The sequence below is a fragment of the Aulonocara stuartgranti genome, assembly GCF_965226115.1.
Source record: "Aulonocara stuartgranti genome assembly, chromosome: 5".
Lineage (NCBI taxonomy): Eukaryota > Metazoa > Chordata > Actinopteri > Cichliformes > Cichlidae > Aulonocara > Aulonocara stuartgranti.
In genome coordinates this window covers 22,947,303-22,969,293 of record NC_138943.1, presented here as the reverse complement: position 1 = coordinate 22,969,293, position 21,991 = coordinate 22,947,303, and the positions used below count along the sequence as shown (strand labels likewise).

Genomic DNA, 21,991 nt, shown 5'->3' with positions numbered 1-21,991 from the left:
ATTTGCTCTGTGTTCTCCTTGTTAACATGTCTCTCCTCTTCAGTGGAAGGCCACCCGTGCCAGACAAACAATGGAGGCTGCAGTAACCTGTGCTTGCTCTCTCCTGGAGGCGGTTACAAGTGCGCTTGCCCCACCAACTTTTACCTAGCAGCCGATGGCAAACACTGCTTGTCCAACTGCACCGCCAGTCAGGTAAAAGCATATCTGCCTGTATTAAAACATGATGACACATCACAATACCAGATATTTAAAAAAATCATCTGTTTTTCTTCTTTTCCTTCAGTTTGTTTGTAAAAACGACAAATGCATCCCATTCTGGTGGAAGTGTGACACTGAAGATGACTGTGGTGACCACTCAGATGAGCCCGCAGACTGTCGTGAGTGATCCGACCGTAGCAGTCGTGACACATTACTGTTGTAGGCTGACGTTTTGATTATGCTGGTTAATAATGCGCCACGTATTCTCCCTGTAGCTGAGTTTAGGTGCAGACCAGGCCAGTTCCAGTGTGGTACGGGCATCTGTACTAACCCGGCCTACATCTGTGACGGAGACAATGACTGCCAGGATAACTCTGATGAAGCCAACTGTGGTACAAACACCTACACATATCTAGAAAGTCTAAATTAGAACTGACAGTCTTTATCCCATGTAATCACCATTTATTGTATTTGTTTGGGGGTTTTTCAGACATCCACGTGTGCCTGCCAAGTCAGTTTAAATGTTCCCACCCCAGTCGATGTATCCCTGGCATCTTCCGCTGCAATGGGCAGGACAACTGTGGAGACGGAGAGGATGAGAAAGACTGCCGTAAGTCATTAGTTCCTCTGCTATTTCCTTAGTGTCTCCCTTTCCTGTTCACTACGGTGTGACTGCCTTTTTATCTTAAACACTTTGGTTCGGAGCAAGCTGTCTCCGTCACTTGTAGCAAATTTGTCCCCAGAGGATGAACCAATCTGATTGCAGAGAGGCCATAACCGTCCTTCTTTTGTCTCACTTAGGCCACTATACTATTAAGCAGATGGGAAATTGCTAAACGCTGTGTCCCTCCCCGGAGGATCTCTGTCCTTTTTGACCTTTCCTTTAGCAACGAAGCCCTTGGGCCAAATTATGTTGCATAATGTAATTGGGATGGCATTTGCTAAGGACATTTCATTTTCCCTAGAGAGAGATTACATGAACTGTTCAGTTGTAGTATCCAGAGGTCAAAATGAGCATTTTAGCACCTTTATAGCAGGATCTCCGTGTTTGCAGTTTGAAGGAGCCGGTAGCAGAACCCAAACACTGCAGCTTTTTAACATGTGAATTCTTCAAATGGAGAGCAGCTTGTCTTTATGTAGTGTGATGAAGTAAATGGGCCCATCTGTTTGCCTCATATGCAGCGGAGGTAACGTGCGCCCCCAACCAGTTCCAGTGTACCATCACGAAGCGCTGCATCCCACGGGTGTGGGTGTGTGACAGGGACAACGACTGCGTGGATGGATCTGATGAGCCTGCCAACTGCAGTAAGACATCTTTCTTTTTATTACAACACCAAAACAATTGCTCTGCTTATGAAGAGCGTCTCCTCCGCATCGAAATGAAATGGCTCAGTAATAGAATCTGACCAATTATACTAATGAGACGCTGTGAATGTCAGCACCAGAGGAAATCTGGATGTGGAGAATATTGCGCTGGAGTTTAAAAGAGAAATTTAAAACTACGGAGTGAAACAGAGCTGCATCTAGACTTTTATCATGTCGTCGTTCACCCTTTTATTGTCGAGTTTGAAGCTGATTAAAACCCAGGCAATTCTTTTTACAGCATCAGTAAAGGAGGCATGACCTGTTTATCCGTTAGGAGGGAGTAAGCCTGTAAAGTCCCATATCTACTTTTGAGGGTCTAATCCAGTCAGTCTCCTCTGTTGCAGCTCAGATGACATGCGGTGTGGATGAGTTCCGCTGCAAGGACTCGGGCCGCTGCATCCCGGCACGATGGAAGTGTGACGGAGAGGATGACTGCGGGGACGCGTCGGATGAACCCAAGGAGGAGTGTGGTAAGGAAAGAGTTTTGGAAGGTGAATAAAGATAAAAGATGCTGGCGATGAGGGGAAACTTGTGCTAAATATGTATTTTGTACAGATGAGCGGACGTGTGAGCCTTACCAGTTCCGCTGTAAAAACAACCGCTGCGTGCCTGGCCGCTGGCAATGCGACTACGACAATGATTGCGGTGATAACTCAGATGAAGACAAGTGTGGTAGGTCACCCCAGCTTTTCTTACTTTTGGATGGGACGGCGCCCACTAACACTCTCACCCACCCTCGACGCACAGTGATTTGTAATATAATTGTTAAGTAATCTGTTCCATTAGAGTGGGTTTTAGTGGTGAGCAGGGTTTCGCTTGTCACTCTGCGTTTGTGTCTTATATTTATACACGCATGGTTGAGATTTAATTTGTTTTTAAGTTAGATGGCTTTACGGCCATTTGCACATCTCACGTTCACATCATCTCATGTCTGTTTTGCATTTTACACTGGCCAGTTGCTGTGAGCCAGAGGTAGGTGTTATCACCAGTTACCCAGCCCTTTGTGTGCCCCCGGCTTTTCTTTTAGTCCTGCCAGTATTTTTTTTTTCCATTTTATTTGTTTATTTTTAAATCCCCGTAGCTCTTTTAGCTCCCGTGTTACACATGCCCGATTCTGTACCCACCGAGCCAACCCTGTGATATGAACTATCTGACTTATTTTATCCACGTACGTCCGGCTCTCAACAGAGCTTCTTGTGTTGTTTTTTTCAGTCTGCTCTATTCCCGCCTTTTCTCTTCTATTTTCCTTTCCTTACACCTCTCCTTGCTCCTTGCTTCGACTCTCCTTGCTCCTTAATCATGCTCACACCCATTCTGAGCGCTTGTCCCTGTGTCCTCAGTGCCTCGCCAGTGCTCCGAGAGCGAGTTTTCCTGCACAAACGGGCGTTGCATTGCAGGGCGCTGGAAGTGTGACGGGGACCACGACTGCGCTGATGGCTCAGATGAGGTATCGCTCACATTTTAACTTCTGATGGAACTTTTTGGTTTAAAATCTGACGTGCTATAATGAAAGCAATTCATTTTTTTTCTTTTCAGAATGGCTGTGATGTGAAATGTGACAGAGATCAGTTCCAATGTAAAAACGGCCACTGCATTCCCCTCCGCTGGCGCTGTGATGAAGATCCCGATTGCATGGATGGCAGTGACGAAGAGAGCTGTGACAGCGGCGGTAAGAAGCATGCGTCATCGTACCACCACTGGATATTTCTAACAAAGCTAATTCTTAAAATATCAGCATCTAAGACCGATGATAACTGAGCGCTCGCCGCTTTGTTTCAGCTGGTAGACACTGCCCCCAGGATGAGTTCCAGTGCAACAACACCCTTTGTAAACCACTGGGCTGGACGTGTGATGGTGAGGATGACTGTGGAGACAACTCTGATGAGAACCCAGAACAGTGTGGTGAGAACCAGTGCATTCCTCACATTGCTAGAATTACAGAAGACCATTTGATAGCCTGCTCTTATAGAGGTTTTCCTGTTCCTTAATGCTTTTTCTCCTTTGGTCCTTCAGTTAAATTCCAGTGTCCACCCACAAGACAGTTCCGGTGCCATAACGACCGTGTCTGTCTACCTGTATCAAAACGGTGCGATGGTGTGAACAACTGTGGGGACAACAGTGACGAACTCAACTGCTGTAAGTGTGCTTTTTTGAAAATGAGTATTTATTATTGGATTGATAAGGAGGGCAGGGTTTTAGTAACTTACTGTAACGTCAGATAAAAGCTGCGTATTGTTTTGCAATTGGATGTAAGACTTTTGTTATGGTTAATTTTTCACATGTAACATGTTAAAAATAACTTCTCTGTGACCCTTGTTCTCTTCCAAAAGGGAGTACCTCCAAACCAGCGTGCCAAAAGGACGAGTTCGGGTGCTCGAACGGCCATTGCATCAGCTCAGTTCTGCGCTGCAACTACTTCAACGACTGTGAGGACTATGGCTCTGATGAAGTCAACTGCAGTAAGAAAGGTATGTTGGGCCACAGTGAATTTGTCACATTGGCAGTGTTCACCCTCTGACCGCCTGCTGCCCGTTTCCTTTCCCGCAGACACAGTACTGAATGACTGTCACAGTAATAGGACGGTGTGTGGAGATGGAGATGAAGCTCACTGCGTGGTCAACGGCACCGACTCTTTCTGCTCCTGCAAACCTGGCTTCACATCCAGTGGACGTAACAGATGTCAAGGTACCCTGGCTTCATTTTTCATGTGTCTTTTTACAACTCTAAGGCGTTTTGTGTTTGCGTTGTGTGTCATGTGGTTTTTGGGGTGTTTCACAGATAAGAACGAGTGCAAGGAGTTCGGAGTGTGTTCCCACATCTGCAACAACACTAAGGGTTCCTACAAGTGCAGCTGCCACAAGTACTTCAGCAGAATCAATGACACATGCAAAGCTGATAGTAAGTACTTCTAACCTAATCCAGCAATGTTTTGGGTTCGTTTGTTGTTTTGATTGACAAGCAAGGTTGCTGGTTCGATTCCAGCCAGAGACACAAATCCCATTTGGGGTTGCATCAGGAAATGTAAAACTGCCACATCAAATATGCAGAGTTACTCGCTGTGGCGACCCCTTGTGGTAAGGGAGAAGCAGAAAGTAGCTTCTATATACACACTGTACATTCTTTGTGTTTATTTCAATGCCTTCCTATACCAGAACTCACTTTGCTCTTCATCACCAGCTCAGAGACAAGTCCTCTACATCGCTGATGACAATGAAATCCGCAGCCTGGACCCTTCCATGCCAAACTGGCACTATGAGCAGATCTTCCAGGGTGATGCCAACGTGCGCATTGATGCCATGGACCTGCACGTGAAGACGAATCGCATTTACTGGACCAACTGGCACACGGGACGCATTTCTTCCTACGATTTGCCTTCTTCCTCCTCGTCCCCCAACAGCAACAACAACCGCGACCGACGCCAGAGTGACTCCAGGATCACCAGCCTTGAGGTAACTTTGTGTTTCTTGTGTGTTCTTGCTGCGTGCTTACAGAAATCTGATCTACCATAAACAAAGAAAGAATATTTGTCCAGTTTTATAGATTCTTGTTGCAGTCTCAATTTCTTGTTTGTTTTCAGATTCCTGATCTGAAAATGCCCCGGGGCATCGCTGTGGACTGGGTGGCAGGGAACTTGTACTGGACTGACTCTGGTAGAGATGTGATCGAGGTGGCCCAGATAAGTGGAGGACGCCACCGCAAAACCCTGATCTCAGGCATGATTGATGAGCCTCATGCAATTGTAGTTGACCCCCAGAGAGGGTAAGTGGTTTGTGGGAGGCGTAATATGCAGTCATATCGGAGAAAGGAGTTTGAGGAATGCACACTGTGTTTTAATTGTGTTGACATCAGAGAAATTACTTTTCATTCATTAGGAAAATGTACTGGGCCGACTGGGGCAACCACCCCAAGATTGAAACAGCTGCTATGGATGGAACCATGAGAGAGACTCTGGTTGAAGAAAACATTCAATGGCCAACCGGTAAACCACACAGCTATACAAAAGCAACACTTTCTTTTCATCTTGCCTGCAGTTAGTATCAAGTTTGAGTATTTCCTCTTTTAAACTTTCTCTAATTTACTGTGTGTGCATAGGCCTGGCGGTGGACTACTTTAACGAGCGTCTGTACTGGGCTGACGCTAAACTCTCAGTGATTTGCAGCGTGAAGCTGAACGGCAGTGACGCCATCGTGGCTGTAAACAGCATTAAAAACAGTTGCGTGGCATCTATTTGCATTCTACAGCTCCTCTTGTAATCACTTCTGATCGATCCGTCTTTATTAGTCAGGAATCCGTTCCAATTACACCTTTGTTTCCACTCAGAGCTCCATCAGCCCTTCAGCATCGATGTGTTTGAGGACTACATCTATGGCGTCACCTACATCAACAATTACGTCTTCCGGGTGAACAAATTTGGCAAAGGCCCCATCGAGAACCTGACAACCGGAATAAATCACGCCACAGATATCGCCCTGTATCACCGTTACAAACAACCTGAAAGTGAGTGTGAGGAAAAAAGAAAAGCGCAAAAGTTCAAACAGCAGCAGCAGTGTTTAATCAGTTAGTGCACTGAAGCAGCTGTCGCCCCCATTTTTAATTCTTGTTCTCACGCTCTCTTTCTATCAGTGACTAATCCCTGCGACAGGAAGAAATGCGAGTGGCTGTGCCTGCTAAGCCCCAGCGGACCTGTGTGCACTTGTCCCAACGGACGTACGCTGGACAACGGCACATGTGTAGAGCTTCCTACTCCCACGCTGTCTCCTATCTGTGAGTCCACAGACAGAAAGTACACACTCGCATACACAGAATGTACGCAGGCACTGCCTTGTATATGTATGTATATGCATGCTACTGAAGGATTTTGTCGCCTACAGCTCCTCCTAGCGGTCCCTGCTTAATCCAGTGTATGAACGGCGGCAGCTGTTTCCTAAATGCCCACAAGCAGCCCAAGTGCCGCTGCCAGCCTAATTATGGAGGAGATCGATGTGAGATTGACCAATGCAGGGACTACTGCAAGAATGGAGGCACATGCACACCTTCCCCTACAGGTTAGATATGAAAACGTAGCTTACTTTGCTATATTTATAATGCCCGATATTGCAGTTAACAGCTGGGTTAAAATATTGCTTTATAGGCTACCTTCATGGTTCTGTTGGCCCAGTAAAATATTGCACACTTTTCTCCATTCTCCACCCATCCTTCCCTTCATTTCTCTTCATGTATCTGTCCTCCCACAGGCTCTCCTACCTGTCGTTGCCTGACAGGCTTTACAGGACCAAATTGTAACCTGCACACTTGTAAGAATTACTGCCGGAATAAAGGCAATTGTACGGTCAGCGCTGGAAACCAGCCAACTTGTAACTGCCCCTCTGGCTTCCTTGGCGACCAGTGCCAGTACAGTGAGTGTTTGCGTTGTCTGTGTGACGCGACAAGTTTCAAACTGTTAAAACTGAAATAAAGAAAAAGAACAGTTGAAATGAGCCTTTATGATGTGGCCAGGAATTAATGCACCTACGTTATTTGTGTGCGCCCGTGTGTGCAGGAACCTGCGAAGCCCATTGTCTGAACGCAGGAACGTGTCTGGAGAGCGAAAGCGGCACCAAACTGTGCCGCTGCCAGCCCCAGTACACCGGTAGCACATGTGAGATTGACAGGTGTCACTACTGTCGGGATGGCGAGTGCGTCCGCAGCAATACTTTGACATCGGTGGTGAACTTCACCTGTCGGTAAGAGCACTTATAATTTGCCTCAGATTAACGGAAAAGAAACATAAATGCGTGAAGCTGTCACATTTTGCTCAATTTCTTTCTCTCCATAGCTGCACAGATGGCCGAGTCCAGCCCAGCTGTTACACGTGCGATACGAACGAGTACTGTGCAAATGGCCAGTGCTCTATAGACTCCAATACTCGCCTTCCAAAGTGCATGTGAGGAGTGCATTCATTCATATTTGTTGTCTATCAGTCTTGGTTAAATCCTTTGCATTGTTTCATAGTGTGCATGAATATTTCTGTTTGCATATATCTCTGTCATTATAATACTGCATAGATTACATATTTTTTATTGTGTCATCTTGTATTGGTGTCTGTGTTCGTGTGTAGATGTTCACCTGGCTGGGAAGGGCATCGCTGTGAGTCTGTGGCCAGTAGTGATGCTTCAGGTTCAGGCGGACGTGAGTCAGCTCTTCCACTGTGACGTTGATAACAGAGGTTTCTTGAGTTTTGTTTGATGAGGCTGTTTGTTTTTAATTCTTTGTGTGCAGGCACAGTCTCCATACTGATTGCAGTGCTGATGCTGTTGCTGCTGATCCTCCTGGCTGCAGGAGCGTTGTTCTGGTACAGGAGAAGGATGAGAGGGTGAGTAACACGACATTCAAAACTTTGATTTACTTTGACCTCTTCTTTTTGTTTTTTTGTTTCCTTTTTTCTTCCCCCTTTTCTTCCTCCTTTCCGTTCTTCGATCTGCACTTTTACCCTCCTCCTCTGTAATGACATCTCTTCTGCTCCTCAGGTCTAGCCGGCCCGGAAAAACCGGCTCCAGACGCTTGCGGTAACGGCTGCCAGGGTTACACTTTTCTCTCCATGCCCTCTTTCAGTTCTTCATTCTGAGGCTCTCTCTTTCCCTGCCTCTCCCTTAACCATGAGTTCCTGTGCTGTGTTTGGTCCTTAGTGTTGTGCCATTTTTTTCTGATGGTCATTGAGGCTGTAGGTCATCCCGCTCCTACAGTGTCCGTCCTGTGTAGTTATTCTCTTTCAAAGCAGGGCTCCAGGGCAGATCTATTGAAAAGATTAAATGAATAGATCTGTCTGTGTGTTAGCCAGTGCTGTAGGTCTTTCATATTGTTGTCCATCATATTGTGCCATAATGTACTGTGTTGTGGTTTGAGCTGTGGTAGTGTCTCTTGTAGCGAGACATGGAGAGTCCAGTAGCATTGTTCCAAGCTCTGACTGGAAAATGCAACTTCCCAAAATCCAGCATTTACTTAGCCATGGATACTTCATTCGTATTTTAGAGGAATGATTGTGGATTTATTGGGGGTCTGGGAAGATATCCAGGTCCAGTATGTCTGGATCTGACATTACCTCCTGTACATGAATGCTGGGTTTGTGTTGGTCCTTGTGCTGTGGCTTAGCCTGGATGGTGGTGAGAGTCATGCAATGCCTCTCCCCTCCCGTCGTAATGTGGCTGTGTCCCTGCTTGCACTCTTCAGGCAGCTCTACTCTTGAACAAAAGATGAAATTATGACTGCTCTCCTTGTCATTTTGTATAGGGCCAAGGGCTTCCAGCACCAAAGGATGACCAATGGGGCAATGAATGTTGAGATTGGAAACCCTGCTTACAAGATCTATGAGGGCGAGCCTGATGACGATGCTGGGGAGCTGCTAGATGCAGACTTCACTCTGGACCCAGACAAGGTAGAGAAAAATATAGACGTGTGCAAAACTTCAGTCACTCTTCATTTCTTTATAGTGTTCTTGCAAGTTGCCAGACTATTATAATGCAGTTTTTATTTAAAAAAAAATGTCCTGAGTAATAGTTTAATAGTTAGTATTTTCAGTCCAGTCCTTGTACCTGACTATTTTCAGAGGGATGCTTTCTTGTTTGTTAAGCCACTTAACGCCAACCTATTAATCATTGAAGGGTTTAAAAAAGGTGCGTAACTCAAGTGATGAAGCAGTTTTCTGTTTACACATAACAAGCAACTTAGCAAAGAACCAGTTTTATCTTTAGCCACTTTGTTATTTGCAGACTGTCGCAAACATCATCATCAGACAGCACAGACAAGCTTAAAATAGTATTGTTGCACCAACAAGGCGATTCCCAAAAAAGCTATTAGCCCAAAAAATTGGCATCTCTCATCATGATGTGCAGTGTGTCCTTAAAAACACTTGATGAACAGCAGGTCATGTAATTAAGAAACAAGAAAGGTTCAGCAAAGACCTGACACAGGACCTGAGAGATGCAGGTGAAGCGATTAATCCAAATTTTTCAGTTTTTTGATTCAAATTGTCATCAGTGTGTATGGAAGCGAGCTTTGAATGTCCTACAAGAAGAAGAAGCTTGCCTAAGAGAGTTCTTGGTATGTTGAAGAATAAAGCTGGTTATACTGCATTTCCATGTATGTTTGCACAATAAATCCAGCATCTATTCCACATTTATCTTGCAAAATATAAAAAAAAATTGGAATGACTGAAGACTTTTGCACAGCACTGTATATTCGTGATGCTAAACTTCAGTGTTTTAAACATGATGTGATGGATCATTTTTCTTCCTTCCAGCCCACTAACTTCACCAACCCAGTTTATGCCACTCTGTATATGGGAGCTCACAACAGCCGCAACTCTCTGGCCAGCACAGATGAGAAGAAGGAGTTGCTATCCCGTGGAGATGAGGAGCCCCTTGTGGACCCACTGGCATAGACCTTGGTGCCGGATCACGCTATTCCAAACACCCCCCCATTCTTGCCTTTTAAAGAAAAATTGAACAAAAAAAAATCAATAAAAAGTGTGAGAGAAAATTGATAAACCATGTGAACACTGTATAAAATGTACAAAAATGAAGGACTACTTTTGTATGTGATTGCAGTATTATATTTTGTTCTTTTGAGATTCCTCTGGTCAAAAACAAATAACATTTTCTATGAGAGATTTTTAATTTCCACTTCGTCCCTTACCCTTTACCTAAATAGCCACTACCTCTGTGCAAAATGAAATGGAAACATGGAAATCATAAGAAAAAAAAAAAGAAATGCTATCATTGGAGCAATTTTAATTTTTTATTTTTGTATGAATTGTATAGAAAAGACAAAAACATTGTTCCATTTCACCAGTGCCAACTGTCTGTTGTTTGTGTCGACTTTGAGCGGGAAAAGGCAAAAACTCAAAGTTTTTGAAATCGGTACATTTGTCATCTTGTCGAGCTTCTTGGCAAGAATGTGTGAGACAGATTTGTGATAGCACCGTTTGTGTATAGCACATGTAAAATGTCAATACCAGATGGCAACTACAGTATTTCCACGTATTTTTCTTTCTTTCTCAGAGAACAATGTTCATAAAATGATTGTGTGGTCTTCCTTGCACAGAATATCACATTTTACGGTATAGTGTATACTGTAGGCTTTATACCTTAAGATGTAAAGAAAATGTTTGTTTTTATCACTTTGTGTAACAGCTGGAGCTGATGTGTTGCTGTGGAGAAAGGATAAAGAGGCTTGTTGGTGCGTGATTGTGCAGTTATATGAAGAACGTGGAAGGTGGTTATGGGTTAAACATTCCAGGCAGAGTGATGGATGGAGATTATGGATGTAAAGCAATAGATGGGGTGATACTTTAATGGGTGGGTAGCTGGCTGTGTGTACATGCCCAGAAAACAGCTGGCTAACAATGGCGGGGGCTTTTTTGATAGAAGACTTATAGATAGTGTCATGTTTGCACTATTTAGCGTCTGTTTTCTGGTCTTCCTGTAGAGGCTGCAATTATGGTCAAATGTAAGGAAGGAAAGATTTCTTTTCTATGTGTGTTCTGCTTCTCCAGCCCTGGTTTTTGTTCTGTAAAGACCAGGTAGCATCCATCTGGCTTTGTGAGTAAATTTGCCTTCAGAGGATCAAAGTCTGTATGTTCACAGTTGTGTAATGACTCTGTCTTAAGTGCATTATTTTCATTTGATCCTTAGCGTTTCTCTGTTTTCTTTCTTCAGCCCTTCCCCATCTCTTCTCTGTGCCCTGCTGCTGCTAATGCTACCATTCTGGTTGCTCTGACACGTCCTTACGCTCAGCCTCTGTCCCAAAATGCTGCTTCTGTCAGAAATGTGTCAGCCATATCTTAATGCATGTGAAAAGTAACACAAGTCTTCAGTGTAACTACAATAACAAGTTTTTATTTTGCTTACCTGTCAAGCCAGTGTTATTTTATGCCGTCGTGTATGTTTTGTCTTTAATTGAGAGAGAAGTACAATCATTTTACCGAAAGGACATTTTTGCTAAATCATATGTGCATTTCCAGACTTTTGTTTTGATTAGTCCTTGGTTTTTTAAAATGAAAAATGACACATAGCTTTTATAGTACACAATGCATGGAGGCGCAGACTTTCTTCTGAAAAGAGAATAATGTTTAATTTTTGCTGGAGTACTTTACAAACTAAATAACAGATATTGTTATAAATAAAATTTTAAAAATTGTACAGAAAACAAGCCACAGTGTTCTGTGTTTTGTTCACAATTGGTCCTGATAAAAGGAGGAATTCAGTGTGGAGGATTTAATCATTTATTAGGCAAACAGAAAGTCAGACCATCAGCACTGTAGACCTGAGATTATATAAATCTGTGTTTATGCAAATCTACATTTTATATTGTTACATGATGAAAACTTTGACAATCAACAGAAAAAAAAATCATCACTTAGTATTTGAAGATAATATATATAGCTAATGAAAGAAGTCAATTCTAAACTTTACTGATCAGATAAAACATTAACAGAGAAAAGAGCAAAACAGAGTATTTGAATTTCAGTGTCTGTTTAAAGAGTCATCTTTAAACATTTTTAATCCAGCTGCACTTTGTATTAAGAACGTCACTCAATGCCTTTGGCCTTTAACTCTTCTTTGACTCTGCTCAGGTACTCAGGGTCAGGATACCCAAAGCTGTGGAAACAGAACATATCCAAGGTTAACATGTAGTATTTTATTAGAGAAAACAGTAAAAGAAAACATTTACCGCAACACAAGTAAGAAACCTGGCTACTCTACCTTTCTGCTCCTCCTGACAGGGATGTTTTGTGGTGAATGTCATTCCAGGTCACCTGGCCGTCCATTCCAGTTGTTCTGGATGTCCCAATAGTAAAAATGAGCCTCTGGTCAAACGCTTTTCTCAGCAGTCGCAGCACTTCATTGCCCTCTTTGTTGTTTGGAAGATATGCTGTTCTACTAATACCATAATAGTGCTGTCCAGGATTGGGATGTTTTGCCTTAAAAGCAGAATGGAAAGTAAATAATTTTTATCATTTTTTTTTCTTTTTATAAAACTTCAAATGAAAACACAATCATGTTTTGTTTTTTTAAACAGGGACATAAGCATTCAGATAAAATTGTCACTTACCGTCTGTGTTCCACTTGAAATCTCATAGCTGATCTTTATGGTGCCACAGTCTGAGTATCCAGGGAGGGGAAGTGTGAGTATCTGGTGTGACATTCTTCCATCTGGTTGGTCTCCGACTATCTTACCAAAGACAACTCTGCATATAGGACAGATGGGCCCATTCGCCTTCTCCGCTTGTTTCAGACAGTCTTTACAAAATTCATGTTTACAGTTGAGCTGTCTCTTGTTTTTGAATTTATCCAAACATATAGGACACCTTTCATCACTTTGGTCACCTGCTCTTTTCCCACTGTCAGTTGGTGGGTCAATGTTGTGCTTCCTGTTTGCTGATTGGCCACTCAACACAGGCTCATTGGAGGCCCCCTCTGATTGAGAAATGATTGTGCCACTGAACCCAGTGGCACCATGGAATTGGGATGAACCAAACCTCTGGTGTAGACAGAGAAGTGCTCTGAGGGCGTGGCTCTCCATTGAGGCATTTCCTTCTTTCTTGTATAAGGCTTTGACATTGACTTTGCCTTGACCAATATCTGATTCTTTCAGTTCCACATTAAACTTAGCTTTGATCTTTGCTATCTTCTCACTGCAAGAGGTAATCATCACCTTCCAGTAGCTCTCCTCCATCGTTAGTCCCATATGCATCAGATGGTCTTTGGTGGTCACGTCAATCTTCAGTGATGTATCTTGAGTCTCTCTTTCATACTCTTGATGAGAAGCATCTGTGTTTCTTTTCCAATGTGTATCTGCATATAAGCACTTACTGATAACATCTTGACTTTGTCCTGGTCCACGCACAGTCATTGTTTCAGAGGTCAGAGTAACCAAAAGCTTGTTTTTCTTTTTCTGGATGGTTTTCAGTGCATCGCCCCACTGATCTGACTCTATGAACTTGAAAGGAATAACTGAGCCACTGGATTCAACTAAGCTTTTCTGGACAAGGTTTGCAAACTCCTCGAGAGCACGGTCTGGTCTCCCATGTTTTTGGTCTTCTTCAAATCTCACCTTCACATCTGCCATGATTTTAACTCCATTCTCTTTCTCTATAAGTTTCATTTCCTCTTCGTACATGTGGCTCACGTACCAGAAAGGAGCCACTGGGACAGAACAAGTGTACATTTCTTCACCTGCAGAAACTGTGCTACTCTGTTTCCCCACCTGAACTTGCTCCTGAAGATTAAAAAAAAGGTAAAATAATCTTTAAAAAAAAAAAGATCATTATGTTTGTTTGTTGAAGATCTTCTTTTTCATTTTTATGTTTGTAATTAATGACACAGTACATACAGTTTGTAAGTACATTGGGGAAGTACCACTATCTTCTTCAGTTGTAGAACCTGTGTTACTCTCCTTCCCTGGCTGAATGTGCTCCTGTTGAAAAAACATACAGTATATCGTTTATATACATACTGTATACTGTATAATGCACTTATATACATACACTATACAGTATATCTCATTAATATTTTGATAAACTTTTAATTTATGACCCAGTACATACATTTTTTGTCTTTGGCATGAAAGAAGCACCCATCTGGTCTCCAGCTGTAGAACCTGTTTCACTCTGCTCCCCCTGTTGATCTTGCTCCTGTTAAAATACAATACATTATTAAATTCAATAGCATGCATTAATATTTGTTTTTTAATGATTTACTACATTTTACATACAGTTTGTGGCTCTGGTAGACTTACTGAAGAATCATCTTCAGTAAGTAGTTGTGTATCGAGCTCTGGAGATGGCAGTGTCAGACTGATGGATGTTATGGTGACCGATGTTTTTTTTCCCTTCCCAGCTCCCTTCTCAGTTTCCTTCTCAGTTAGTGTTTCTTTACTCAGTTTCTGAAGCTCAGTGATAGCTTAAAAGAAAAAACATAAAGAATTTTTTTTAACCAATATAAATATACAGGAAGAAGTCAGTGTGTGTGTGTGTGTGTGTGTGTGTGTGTGTGTGTGTGTGTATAACACTATGTATTTTGGAGAAGTTATAAAGACAGTAGATTAATCAGATGATTATTAATCAAATGATTATGTAGGACTTGACTGCACCTGGAGCTGGTTTAATGTTTATCACTGCACTCCCATCTTTTAGGATCCTTTTCACTGAACAGTCCACATTAAGTTTACAATTGTTGAACCAGGACTGAAGCATTTTCTGTAGACTAGTCTCAGGCTTCTTTGTTTTTTGTGGTTCATCATCAGACTTTGTCCACTTCAGTGAGAGAACAATGAGAGCTCCATCTTCAACCTGTGATAAAAAGAAATGAAATAAACAATTGATAAAGCAGTGTAAATCTGTGTAATCCTATGATATTCAATGAAAATAAAAATATCTAAAAGCCATTTTAATCATTGTTTAAATTTATATCTTTAGAATTATTTTTTCACTTTTACAATGCAGATAAATAGTGTGAGGTTAGCCACATGTCATATTTTCACATTTTCAACTTGAACAACTTTACAAATCTTCTCACTGGCGATCACAGTCACACTGAACAGCTTTACACAGCATTGATCATGTATCTCCTGAACCTCCACTGTTGATCAGCTGAGATTATCATATTGATCTTGTGTAATCAATACTTTCACTTTCACATAATCTTGTTTGGAGCTGGAGCTTGTTTTGTGTTACTGAGAACTTAATCATACACACACAAACTGATCAAAACACTTACTGCAGCAGGTGTATCGGTAGGTTTTAGATGTTGCTCATTTTTGCCCATAGCAGAAGGCTGCACCTTTAATAATGATAAAAAGTCTTTTTAAGTATAAAAACAAACTCTTGTGTTGAAAGTAAAACAAAACAAAGCAAAAACAAGCATACTGCTCCCAATGAAGATAATAACTATGGCTATTTAATGACTGAATTAACCCCCAAAATTTTGCAATCTTACAAAGTTTTTTTCACTGATGAACCTCCAGAGTGGATCAGCTGAGATTATTATGTTGATCTTGTGTGCTTAATTCTCGAAAACGTACGTAACACACAGAAACTCACAAAAACACTTACTGCACCAGGTGTATCAATTGGTGTTAGGTGTTGCTGGTTGACACTCAAAGAAGAATGCTGCACCTATAATAATGGGAGGACGGCTTTTTAAGTATAAAAAAAGTGTTGTGTCAACTTAAAAAAGAAGTTTATTGGTGCTAATGAAGGTGGATATTCACTAAAGTTGATTATTTAATGACCCTTTAACACCAAAGCTCCTGTAACAAATTTGCAACCTTATGAAGTTTCTTCACTCATGAACCTGATCAGCTGAGGTTAGCTGAGCTTGTGTGCTTTCACTTTTACTTACTTTTTACAAGAATATGGATAAAAGCTGGAACTGGTTATGTTTTATAGAACAGATGAAGCATAAGCACACAAACTCGGCAAAACACTTACTGCAGCAGTTGTATCTGTAGGTGATGAATGTTGCTGGTTGTCACTCAAAGCAGAATGCTGCATCTATAATAATGAAGAAAGACTTTTAAAAATAAATCAAACAAAGTGTGGTGTCAAAAGTGACATTTGAACGCCGCTCCTCCTTAATGACTGCATTAACACCACATTTCCTGTAACAATATTATTGTATTCTGATTCGGTGCTAGTTTACGTACGCTCTGGTCGTCAACCTCCATGGGTTCCACCATGTCCGTGTCCATGTTTCCGATTTTGATCGTCTTCCTTCAAAACACAACACAAACAGACGACATAACAACAGTGTGTTTTTTACTCAAACAACCAGCAATTCTTTATTTGCTGATTTTATATATAAAAAAAACGTTTCCATAAATTAGCTAACGTTGCTCTCCGACTATCCTGCAGAGCTACACTCTCGGATACACTCCACTTTCCAGTTTCCTTATGTCTTACATTTTAGCCAAACCTGTACAAATGTGTGTATCTGAACAGAAATATACCTGGAAAATATTACTTTACCTCGTATATGACTTACTCCTGCCTCGCTACTTTAAACACTGGTACTTCCTTATAAACGAAAGCGAAAGCTTGCAGCTCCGCAATAAGGATCTGCGTCACACTCCAAACACGCAAGTGCACCTCTGTCATTTCCAGCAGTGTTGGCAAGAGGTCTGTTCGCTTAGCTGACTGTGGAAACTAAATCCTTCTTCATTGCTAGAAAACTACAGAAAATGTTCTTTATGTTACATGTATGTTGTCTGCTTTATGTTTCAGATATTTTTAAGAGTTTGTGTAAGATCGTTTTTGTTAAATATCTTCTGTCTTATATGATTCTGACGAACACTGCATTGATTTTTATTTCATCTTTGACTCCCTTCAGAACTATGATACCTGAGGGAAAAGTATTAATAATAGCCTATAACTCAAATAAAAGGTCAAATGTATACCAGAATGCCAGAATCCACTGAAAATTTTGGTTTTAACTTTAAAGTACCTCAAGTACATTTTCTGCTGATATTTCACAAATTCTACTCATTTTCCACTCACTGTAAAAGGTTTTGGTGTTCTGTTTGTATTTTTATAACATTTTTAAAAATGCTGTGATGAACTTTTTTCTTAGCCTTAAAAATGCCCCTCTGTCCTCATTTATTATAATTAATTTAATCGTATGTATTTTTAGATGCAGTATACAGTGGGAATGATCCTTTAATACACAGTATACCTACAGAAAATCTTATATGCAGTATAGGTGCAGTGTTGGGGAGTAATGGAATATGTGTACTGACGTTACGTGCTTAAAATACAAAATATGAGTAACTGTATTCCGTTACAGTTACCGTTTAAACAGGTGGTATTTAGAATACAGTTACTTTGTTTCATATGTTAGGCTGCAGTGTTGGTCAAGTTACTTGAAAAAAGTAATCAGATTACAGTAACACGTTACTGCCCACCTCTGTTAGGCTGTCCCCTGTCTATTTTTGGTAATTCCAGGCCGGTTTAAACCCACACAAAACAATGTCTAGGTCTCAAGCTCGCGGCCCATGTCATCTCTACTTGCATAATGACGTGAAGAAATATTTTTTAAAATTATTGCTCAAAAAATTATTTAATATGAAGGCAATAGGCAGAGTGTTACAGGCATAACCCTAAAGAATAGCCTCGTGGTTGTAAGTAAGCTATTAAAACTCGACTGTACACTGTGTTCGTGTTTTCCTCCGAAACAGTAAGTTCCGTTGGAGCAGCCTTTCAACGCCTCTCTCTGTCTCTCGCTAGCAAAGTTGATCCAGTCAACAAAGTAAAGCTAGTTTTCGGCTACGAGCGGAACCCGACGTAGCCAGAGGTCCCTTACAGTTCGGCGGACCTGTTTTATATACGCGGCCGCTGCAAAAAGTGCAGCCTTACCTAATGTCCACCCTACTGTTACTCATTTCATATTAAGATTTAAAAATCTAGTTGGTATTGGTATGGCGAGTAGCCTTCAATAATAGTAATAAATCACACAGCAATAGTACATTCATGTAGTTGTAAAAAGCATGATAATATATTAAGTAATCCAAAGTATTCAGAATACTTTACTCTCATTGAGTAACGTTATCCTTCTGTGGGTTCAGAGCACACGTTACAAAAAAATACGTTACAAAATACATTTTGGGGCGTGTATTCTGTAATCTGTAGTGGAAAACATTTTAAAAGTAACCTTCCCAACACTGAGGAGGTTGCCTTAAAATGTAGGAAGAGGCACAAGATAAAAGGAAAGTTATTACACACAAACGCCAACATGCAAAAAAAACCTTTTTATTTCTTGTTGCCATGTTTCAGCAAACATGGTGGAATTTAGAGATTGGGTTGAACAAAGGTTTCAGAAGACACAATACAAAGCTACATGGTAGCATTATGAAATATATACAAATTCCACTGTAAGCATGCAAATAACACAAGAGTTTAACACTAGACTGAGATTGCTACCATAGCCACAACCAACCCCATATTCCAGTAGCAGCACTGGACTGGGAGACATTCATGGGAGATGTGGCAGTTTTCTGATATAAATGAAAAAGCTCTCTGACAGCGTGGCTCTCCATGGAGGCATTTCCTTCATCTTTCTTGTATAAGGCTTTGACATTGACTTTGCCTTGACCAATATCTGATTCTTTCAGTTCCACATTAAACTTAGCTTTGATCTTTGCTATCTTCTCACTGCAAGAGGTAATCATCACCTTCCAGTAGCTCTCCTCCATCGTTAGTCCCATATGCATCAGATGGTCTTTGGTGGTCACGTCAATCTTCAGTGATGTATCTTGAGTCTCTCTTTTATACTCTTCATGAGAAGCATCTGTGTTTCTTTTCTGCTCTGTATCTGCATTTAAGAACTTTTTCATGGCCTCTTGACTTTGTGTTGGCCCACGCACAGTCATTGTTTCAGAGGTCAGAGTAACCAAAAGCTTGTTTTCTTTTTCCTGGATTGTTTTCAGTGCATCGCCCCACTGTTCTGACTCTATGAACTTGAAAGGAATAACTGAGCCACTGGATTCAACTAAGCTTTTCTGGACAAGGTTTGCAAACTCCTCGAGAGCATTGTCTGGGCTCCCATGTTTTTGGTCTACTTCAAATCTCACCTTCACATCTGCCATGATTTTAACCCCATTCTTTTTTTCTATATGTTGCATTTCCTCTTCGTACATGTGGTTCACATACCAGAAATGACCCACTGGGATGGAACAAGTGCAAATCTCTTCACCTGCAGAAACTGTGCTACTCTGTTTCCCCTCCTGAACTTGGTCCTGGTATAAACAAATAAACAAATGAGCAACAACAGCAACAACAACAACGTGTGTGTATTTTTAATGATTTACTACACAGTGCATACAGTTTGTGGAGCCGGCACAAATGTACGATGGTTTGTCAAAGCATCCTCTGAAGCACCTGTCTGTTCTCCACCTGCTGAAACTGCTTTACTTTGCTTTCCCAGTTGAACCTGATCCTACAAATACAGTACATCATTAATTTTAACAGAATTCATTTATATTGGTTTTTAATAATTTACTACATGTTACATACAGTTTGTGGATCTGGCACAGATGCAGAAGGGTTCATTGAAGCATCCTCTGGTATTTGTGCATCAAGCTCTGGAGATGGCAGTGTCAGACTGATGGATGTTATGGTGACTAAATCTCCATCCTTCCCAGTTAGTGTTTGTTTATTCAGTTTCTGAAGCTCAGTCAGGACTTAAAAGACAGAGACAAAATGGATTCTTTTTTGAAACCAATATAAATATGCAGAATGAAATAGAAATAAATGCTTTTTTTGGAGAAGTTATAAAGATAAGAGAGTAATCAGATGATTATGTAGGAGTTTACACCTGGAGCTGGTTTAATGTTTATCACAACACGCCCATCTTTTAGGATCCTTTTCACTGAACAGTCCACATTAGGTATACATTTGTTGAACCAGGACTGAAGCATTTTCTGTAGACTAGTCTCAGGCTTCTTTGTTTTTTGTGGTTCATCATCAGACTTTATCCACTTCAGTGAGAGAACAATGAGAGCTCCATCTTCAACCTGTGATAAAAGAAATAATAATAAAACACTAAAAACATGTAAGCCTGTGATATTATGCTGAAAATCATTAATTTAAATAAGTATAGTTTAGCATTGTTGAGATATATCTTTTTAGAATTATTTTCTTTAGTATTATAATGAATAGTGTGAGCTTAGCTACGTGTCATATTTTCACATTTGTCACACTGATGTCGCCTTGCAGCCTTAGAACTTTACAATGTTCTTACTGATGATCAAAGTAACGCTGAACAGCTTTACACATTGTTAAGTTCCTCAATCTCACAACTCTTACAATACAATGCTGATGGTTTATATTTCATCTTATGCTAATTCTCATGGCCATTGATCAGTGGTCTTTGATCAGTGAGTTTTGGTCAGTGGTTGTTGATCAATGATCATGAGAATTTGTATAATTAAGATTAAGGAACTGACCTCCCAGCCCATTGTTCCTTCAGTGAGCTGGTTTCAGTCATTATGCAAATGTACTGTTTATAAGATTGGGGAAACCTGCAGTCAGCTGAGACTGAAGAAGTCACTTGGATGAGTGACAAAACGTTTCTCCCACAAAACGCTACGTCCAGATGAACAGAACCAACTTTTGGACACCGCCAATAAACTAATATTATGCTGACCTTGTAATCTCAGTAGTTTCACTTTACGTTTTACAAGAATACGGAAAAAATGGAGGACATTAAGTATAAGCACACAAACTCACCAAAATAAAAAATCTTTTTAAGTATAAAAGCAAACCGTGGCCTCAAAAGTGCACTTTAAAATATGTAAGGCTCCTACTGAAAATAAGCACTGTGGATATTTAATGACTGCATTAACACCAAAGTTCCTGAAACTATATTATTTTATTCTGATTCGGTGTTAGTTTACATACTTGGCTCATGTCATCAGGTCTGTCAACCTCCATGGGCTCTGCACTGGCCATGTTCAAGATTTTGATCGTCTTCCTTCAAAACACATCAAACACAGACGACATGACACAGTGTGTTGCACTCAGACAACCAACAATTCTGTATTTGGTGATTTTATATAAAACTATTCTCATAAATTAGCTAACGTCGTTCTCCACCTAACCTGCAGAGCTACACTCCTGGTTGCACTTCACTTTCCAGTTTTCTAATGTCTTACATTTTAACCAAACCTGTAACAACCACAACGTTATATCACACGTTTTATGTATCATCTAAACAGAAATGTATCTTGAAAATATGACTTTACTGCGTATTAGACTTACCCCTGCCTCGCTACTTTAAACTGTTTTTTCCTTGTAAACGAAAGTGAAAGCTTGCAGCGCCACAGTCACGCCCCAACACGCAAGTTCGCCTCTGTCATTTATTTGGGACAGAGTGTCCTCTGTTGTTGACTAAAGGTCCGTTTGCTCAGTTAAAATGACTGTGGATACTAAACCTCCCTTCATTTCCAGAAAAAGGGCAGAAGATGTCTTTTGTAGGACAAGTTTTTTCTGGCTTGATATCTCATGGTTTGCAGTTTGTGTAAGCTCACTTCTGATAAATATCTATTGTCTCATATGATTCTGACACATGTACAGCACTGACTTGTTTCATTTAGTTGATATAGGATATACCAGCTATACAGCATGATGCTGTAAATAAAATAATTTACTGCAGGCTATAACTCATGCAACAGGTAAAATGTATCATTTACAATCTACGGAAATTTTCTGTTTGACATTTTCTTTAGTGTAAATCAAAAACATTTTCTGATAATATGTTACCAATTCTACTCATGTTTCACTTGCTACAGAGATTTTCTGGTGTTGTGTTTGTACTTTTATAAAAAAGCATTTCTGCCACCACTTAAAAAAAGTGATATATTGTGGTTCCGTCCTAAAAATGCTCCTCCATTCTTTGCA

General features: G+C 40.9%; 2 protein-coding genes across 2 annotated transcripts in view; one reads left to right on the top strand and one right to left on the bottom strand.

Annotated features, from left to right (window-relative positions):
- The window catches only part of lrp1aa (low density lipoprotein receptor-related protein 1Aa), a 100,047-nt gene extending 88,299 nt beyond the window's left edge, over positions 1 to 11,748 (top strand). The window contains exons 62-89 of the mRNA XM_082533344.1: positions 44 to 192; positions 284 to 377; positions 474 to 590; positions 689 to 808; positions 1,381 to 1,503; positions 1,908 to 2,033; positions 2,119 to 2,235; positions 2,904 to 3,010; positions 3,100 to 3,232; positions 3,343 to 3,465; positions 3,577 to 3,699; positions 3,894 to 4,031; positions 4,111 to 4,248; positions 4,342 to 4,461; positions 4,741 to 5,012; positions 5,141 to 5,322; positions 5,436 to 5,542; positions 5,656 to 5,775; positions 5,884 to 6,060; positions 6,187 to 6,327; positions 6,435 to 6,608; positions 6,798 to 6,959; positions 7,103 to 7,286; positions 7,379 to 7,486; positions 7,661 to 7,731; positions 7,822 to 7,915; positions 8,830 to 8,974; positions 9,839 to 11,748. Coding sequence (XP_082389470.1) covers positions 44 to 192; positions 284 to 377; positions 474 to 590; positions 689 to 808; positions 1,381 to 1,503; positions 1,908 to 2,033; positions 2,119 to 2,235; positions 2,904 to 3,010; positions 3,100 to 3,232; positions 3,343 to 3,465; positions 3,577 to 3,699; positions 3,894 to 4,031; positions 4,111 to 4,248; positions 4,342 to 4,461; positions 4,741 to 5,012; positions 5,141 to 5,322; positions 5,436 to 5,542; positions 5,656 to 5,775; positions 5,884 to 6,060; positions 6,187 to 6,327; positions 6,435 to 6,608; positions 6,798 to 6,959; positions 7,103 to 7,286; positions 7,379 to 7,486; positions 7,661 to 7,731; positions 7,822 to 7,915; positions 8,830 to 8,974; positions 9,839 to 9,979 — 3,806 coding nt within the window. The 3' untranslated portion in view covers positions 9,980 to 11,748. The remainder of the gene's footprint in view (positions 1 to 43; positions 193 to 283; positions 378 to 473; positions 591 to 688; positions 809 to 1,380; positions 1,504 to 1,907; positions 2,034 to 2,118; positions 2,236 to 2,903; positions 3,011 to 3,099; positions 3,233 to 3,342; positions 3,466 to 3,576; positions 3,700 to 3,893; positions 4,032 to 4,110; positions 4,249 to 4,341; positions 4,462 to 4,740; positions 5,013 to 5,140; positions 5,323 to 5,435; positions 5,543 to 5,655; positions 5,776 to 5,883; positions 6,061 to 6,186; positions 6,328 to 6,434; positions 6,609 to 6,797; positions 6,960 to 7,102; positions 7,287 to 7,378; positions 7,487 to 7,660; positions 7,732 to 7,821; positions 7,916 to 8,829; positions 8,975 to 9,838) is intronic.
- On the bottom strand, positions 10,148 to 21,461 carry LOC309707411 (uncharacterized protein). Its single transcript, XM_082534717.1, has 17 exons — positions 21,353 to 21,461; positions 20,993 to 21,065; positions 19,908 to 20,106; positions 19,607 to 19,773; positions 19,416 to 19,529; positions 18,515 to 19,329; positions 16,246 to 16,312; positions 16,031 to 16,093; positions 15,653 to 15,715; positions 15,318 to 15,380; positions 14,692 to 14,890; positions 14,314 to 14,501; positions 14,147 to 14,233; positions 13,933 to 14,016; positions 12,652 to 13,818; positions 12,303 to 12,520; positions 10,148 to 12,197 (listed from the first exon to the last, which is right to left on the bottom strand). The coding sequence occupies exons 2-17, from the start codon at positions 21,041 to 21,043 to the stop codon at positions 12,128 to 12,130; spliced, it is 3,615 nt and encodes a 1,204-aa protein (XP_082390843.1). The 5' UTR covers positions 21,044 to 21,065; positions 21,353 to 21,461; the 3' UTR covers positions 10,148 to 12,127.
- Positions 21,462 to 21,991: the final 530 nt, after the last annotated feature.

Coding starts and splice junctions, on each gene's coding strand:
- LOC309707411 (XM_082534717.1), bottom strand. CDS start 21,043: ATGGCCAGTGCAGAGCCCATGGAGGTTGACAGACCTGATGACATGAGC. Junction 20,107..20,992: donor GACCTGATGACATGAGCCAA/GTATGTAAACTA, acceptor CTTTTATCACAG/GTTGAAGATGGAGCTCTCAT. Junction 15,381..15,652: donor CAATTGATACACCTGGTGCA/GTAAGTGTTTTT, acceptor TCATTATTAAAG/GTGCAGCCTTCTGCTATGGG.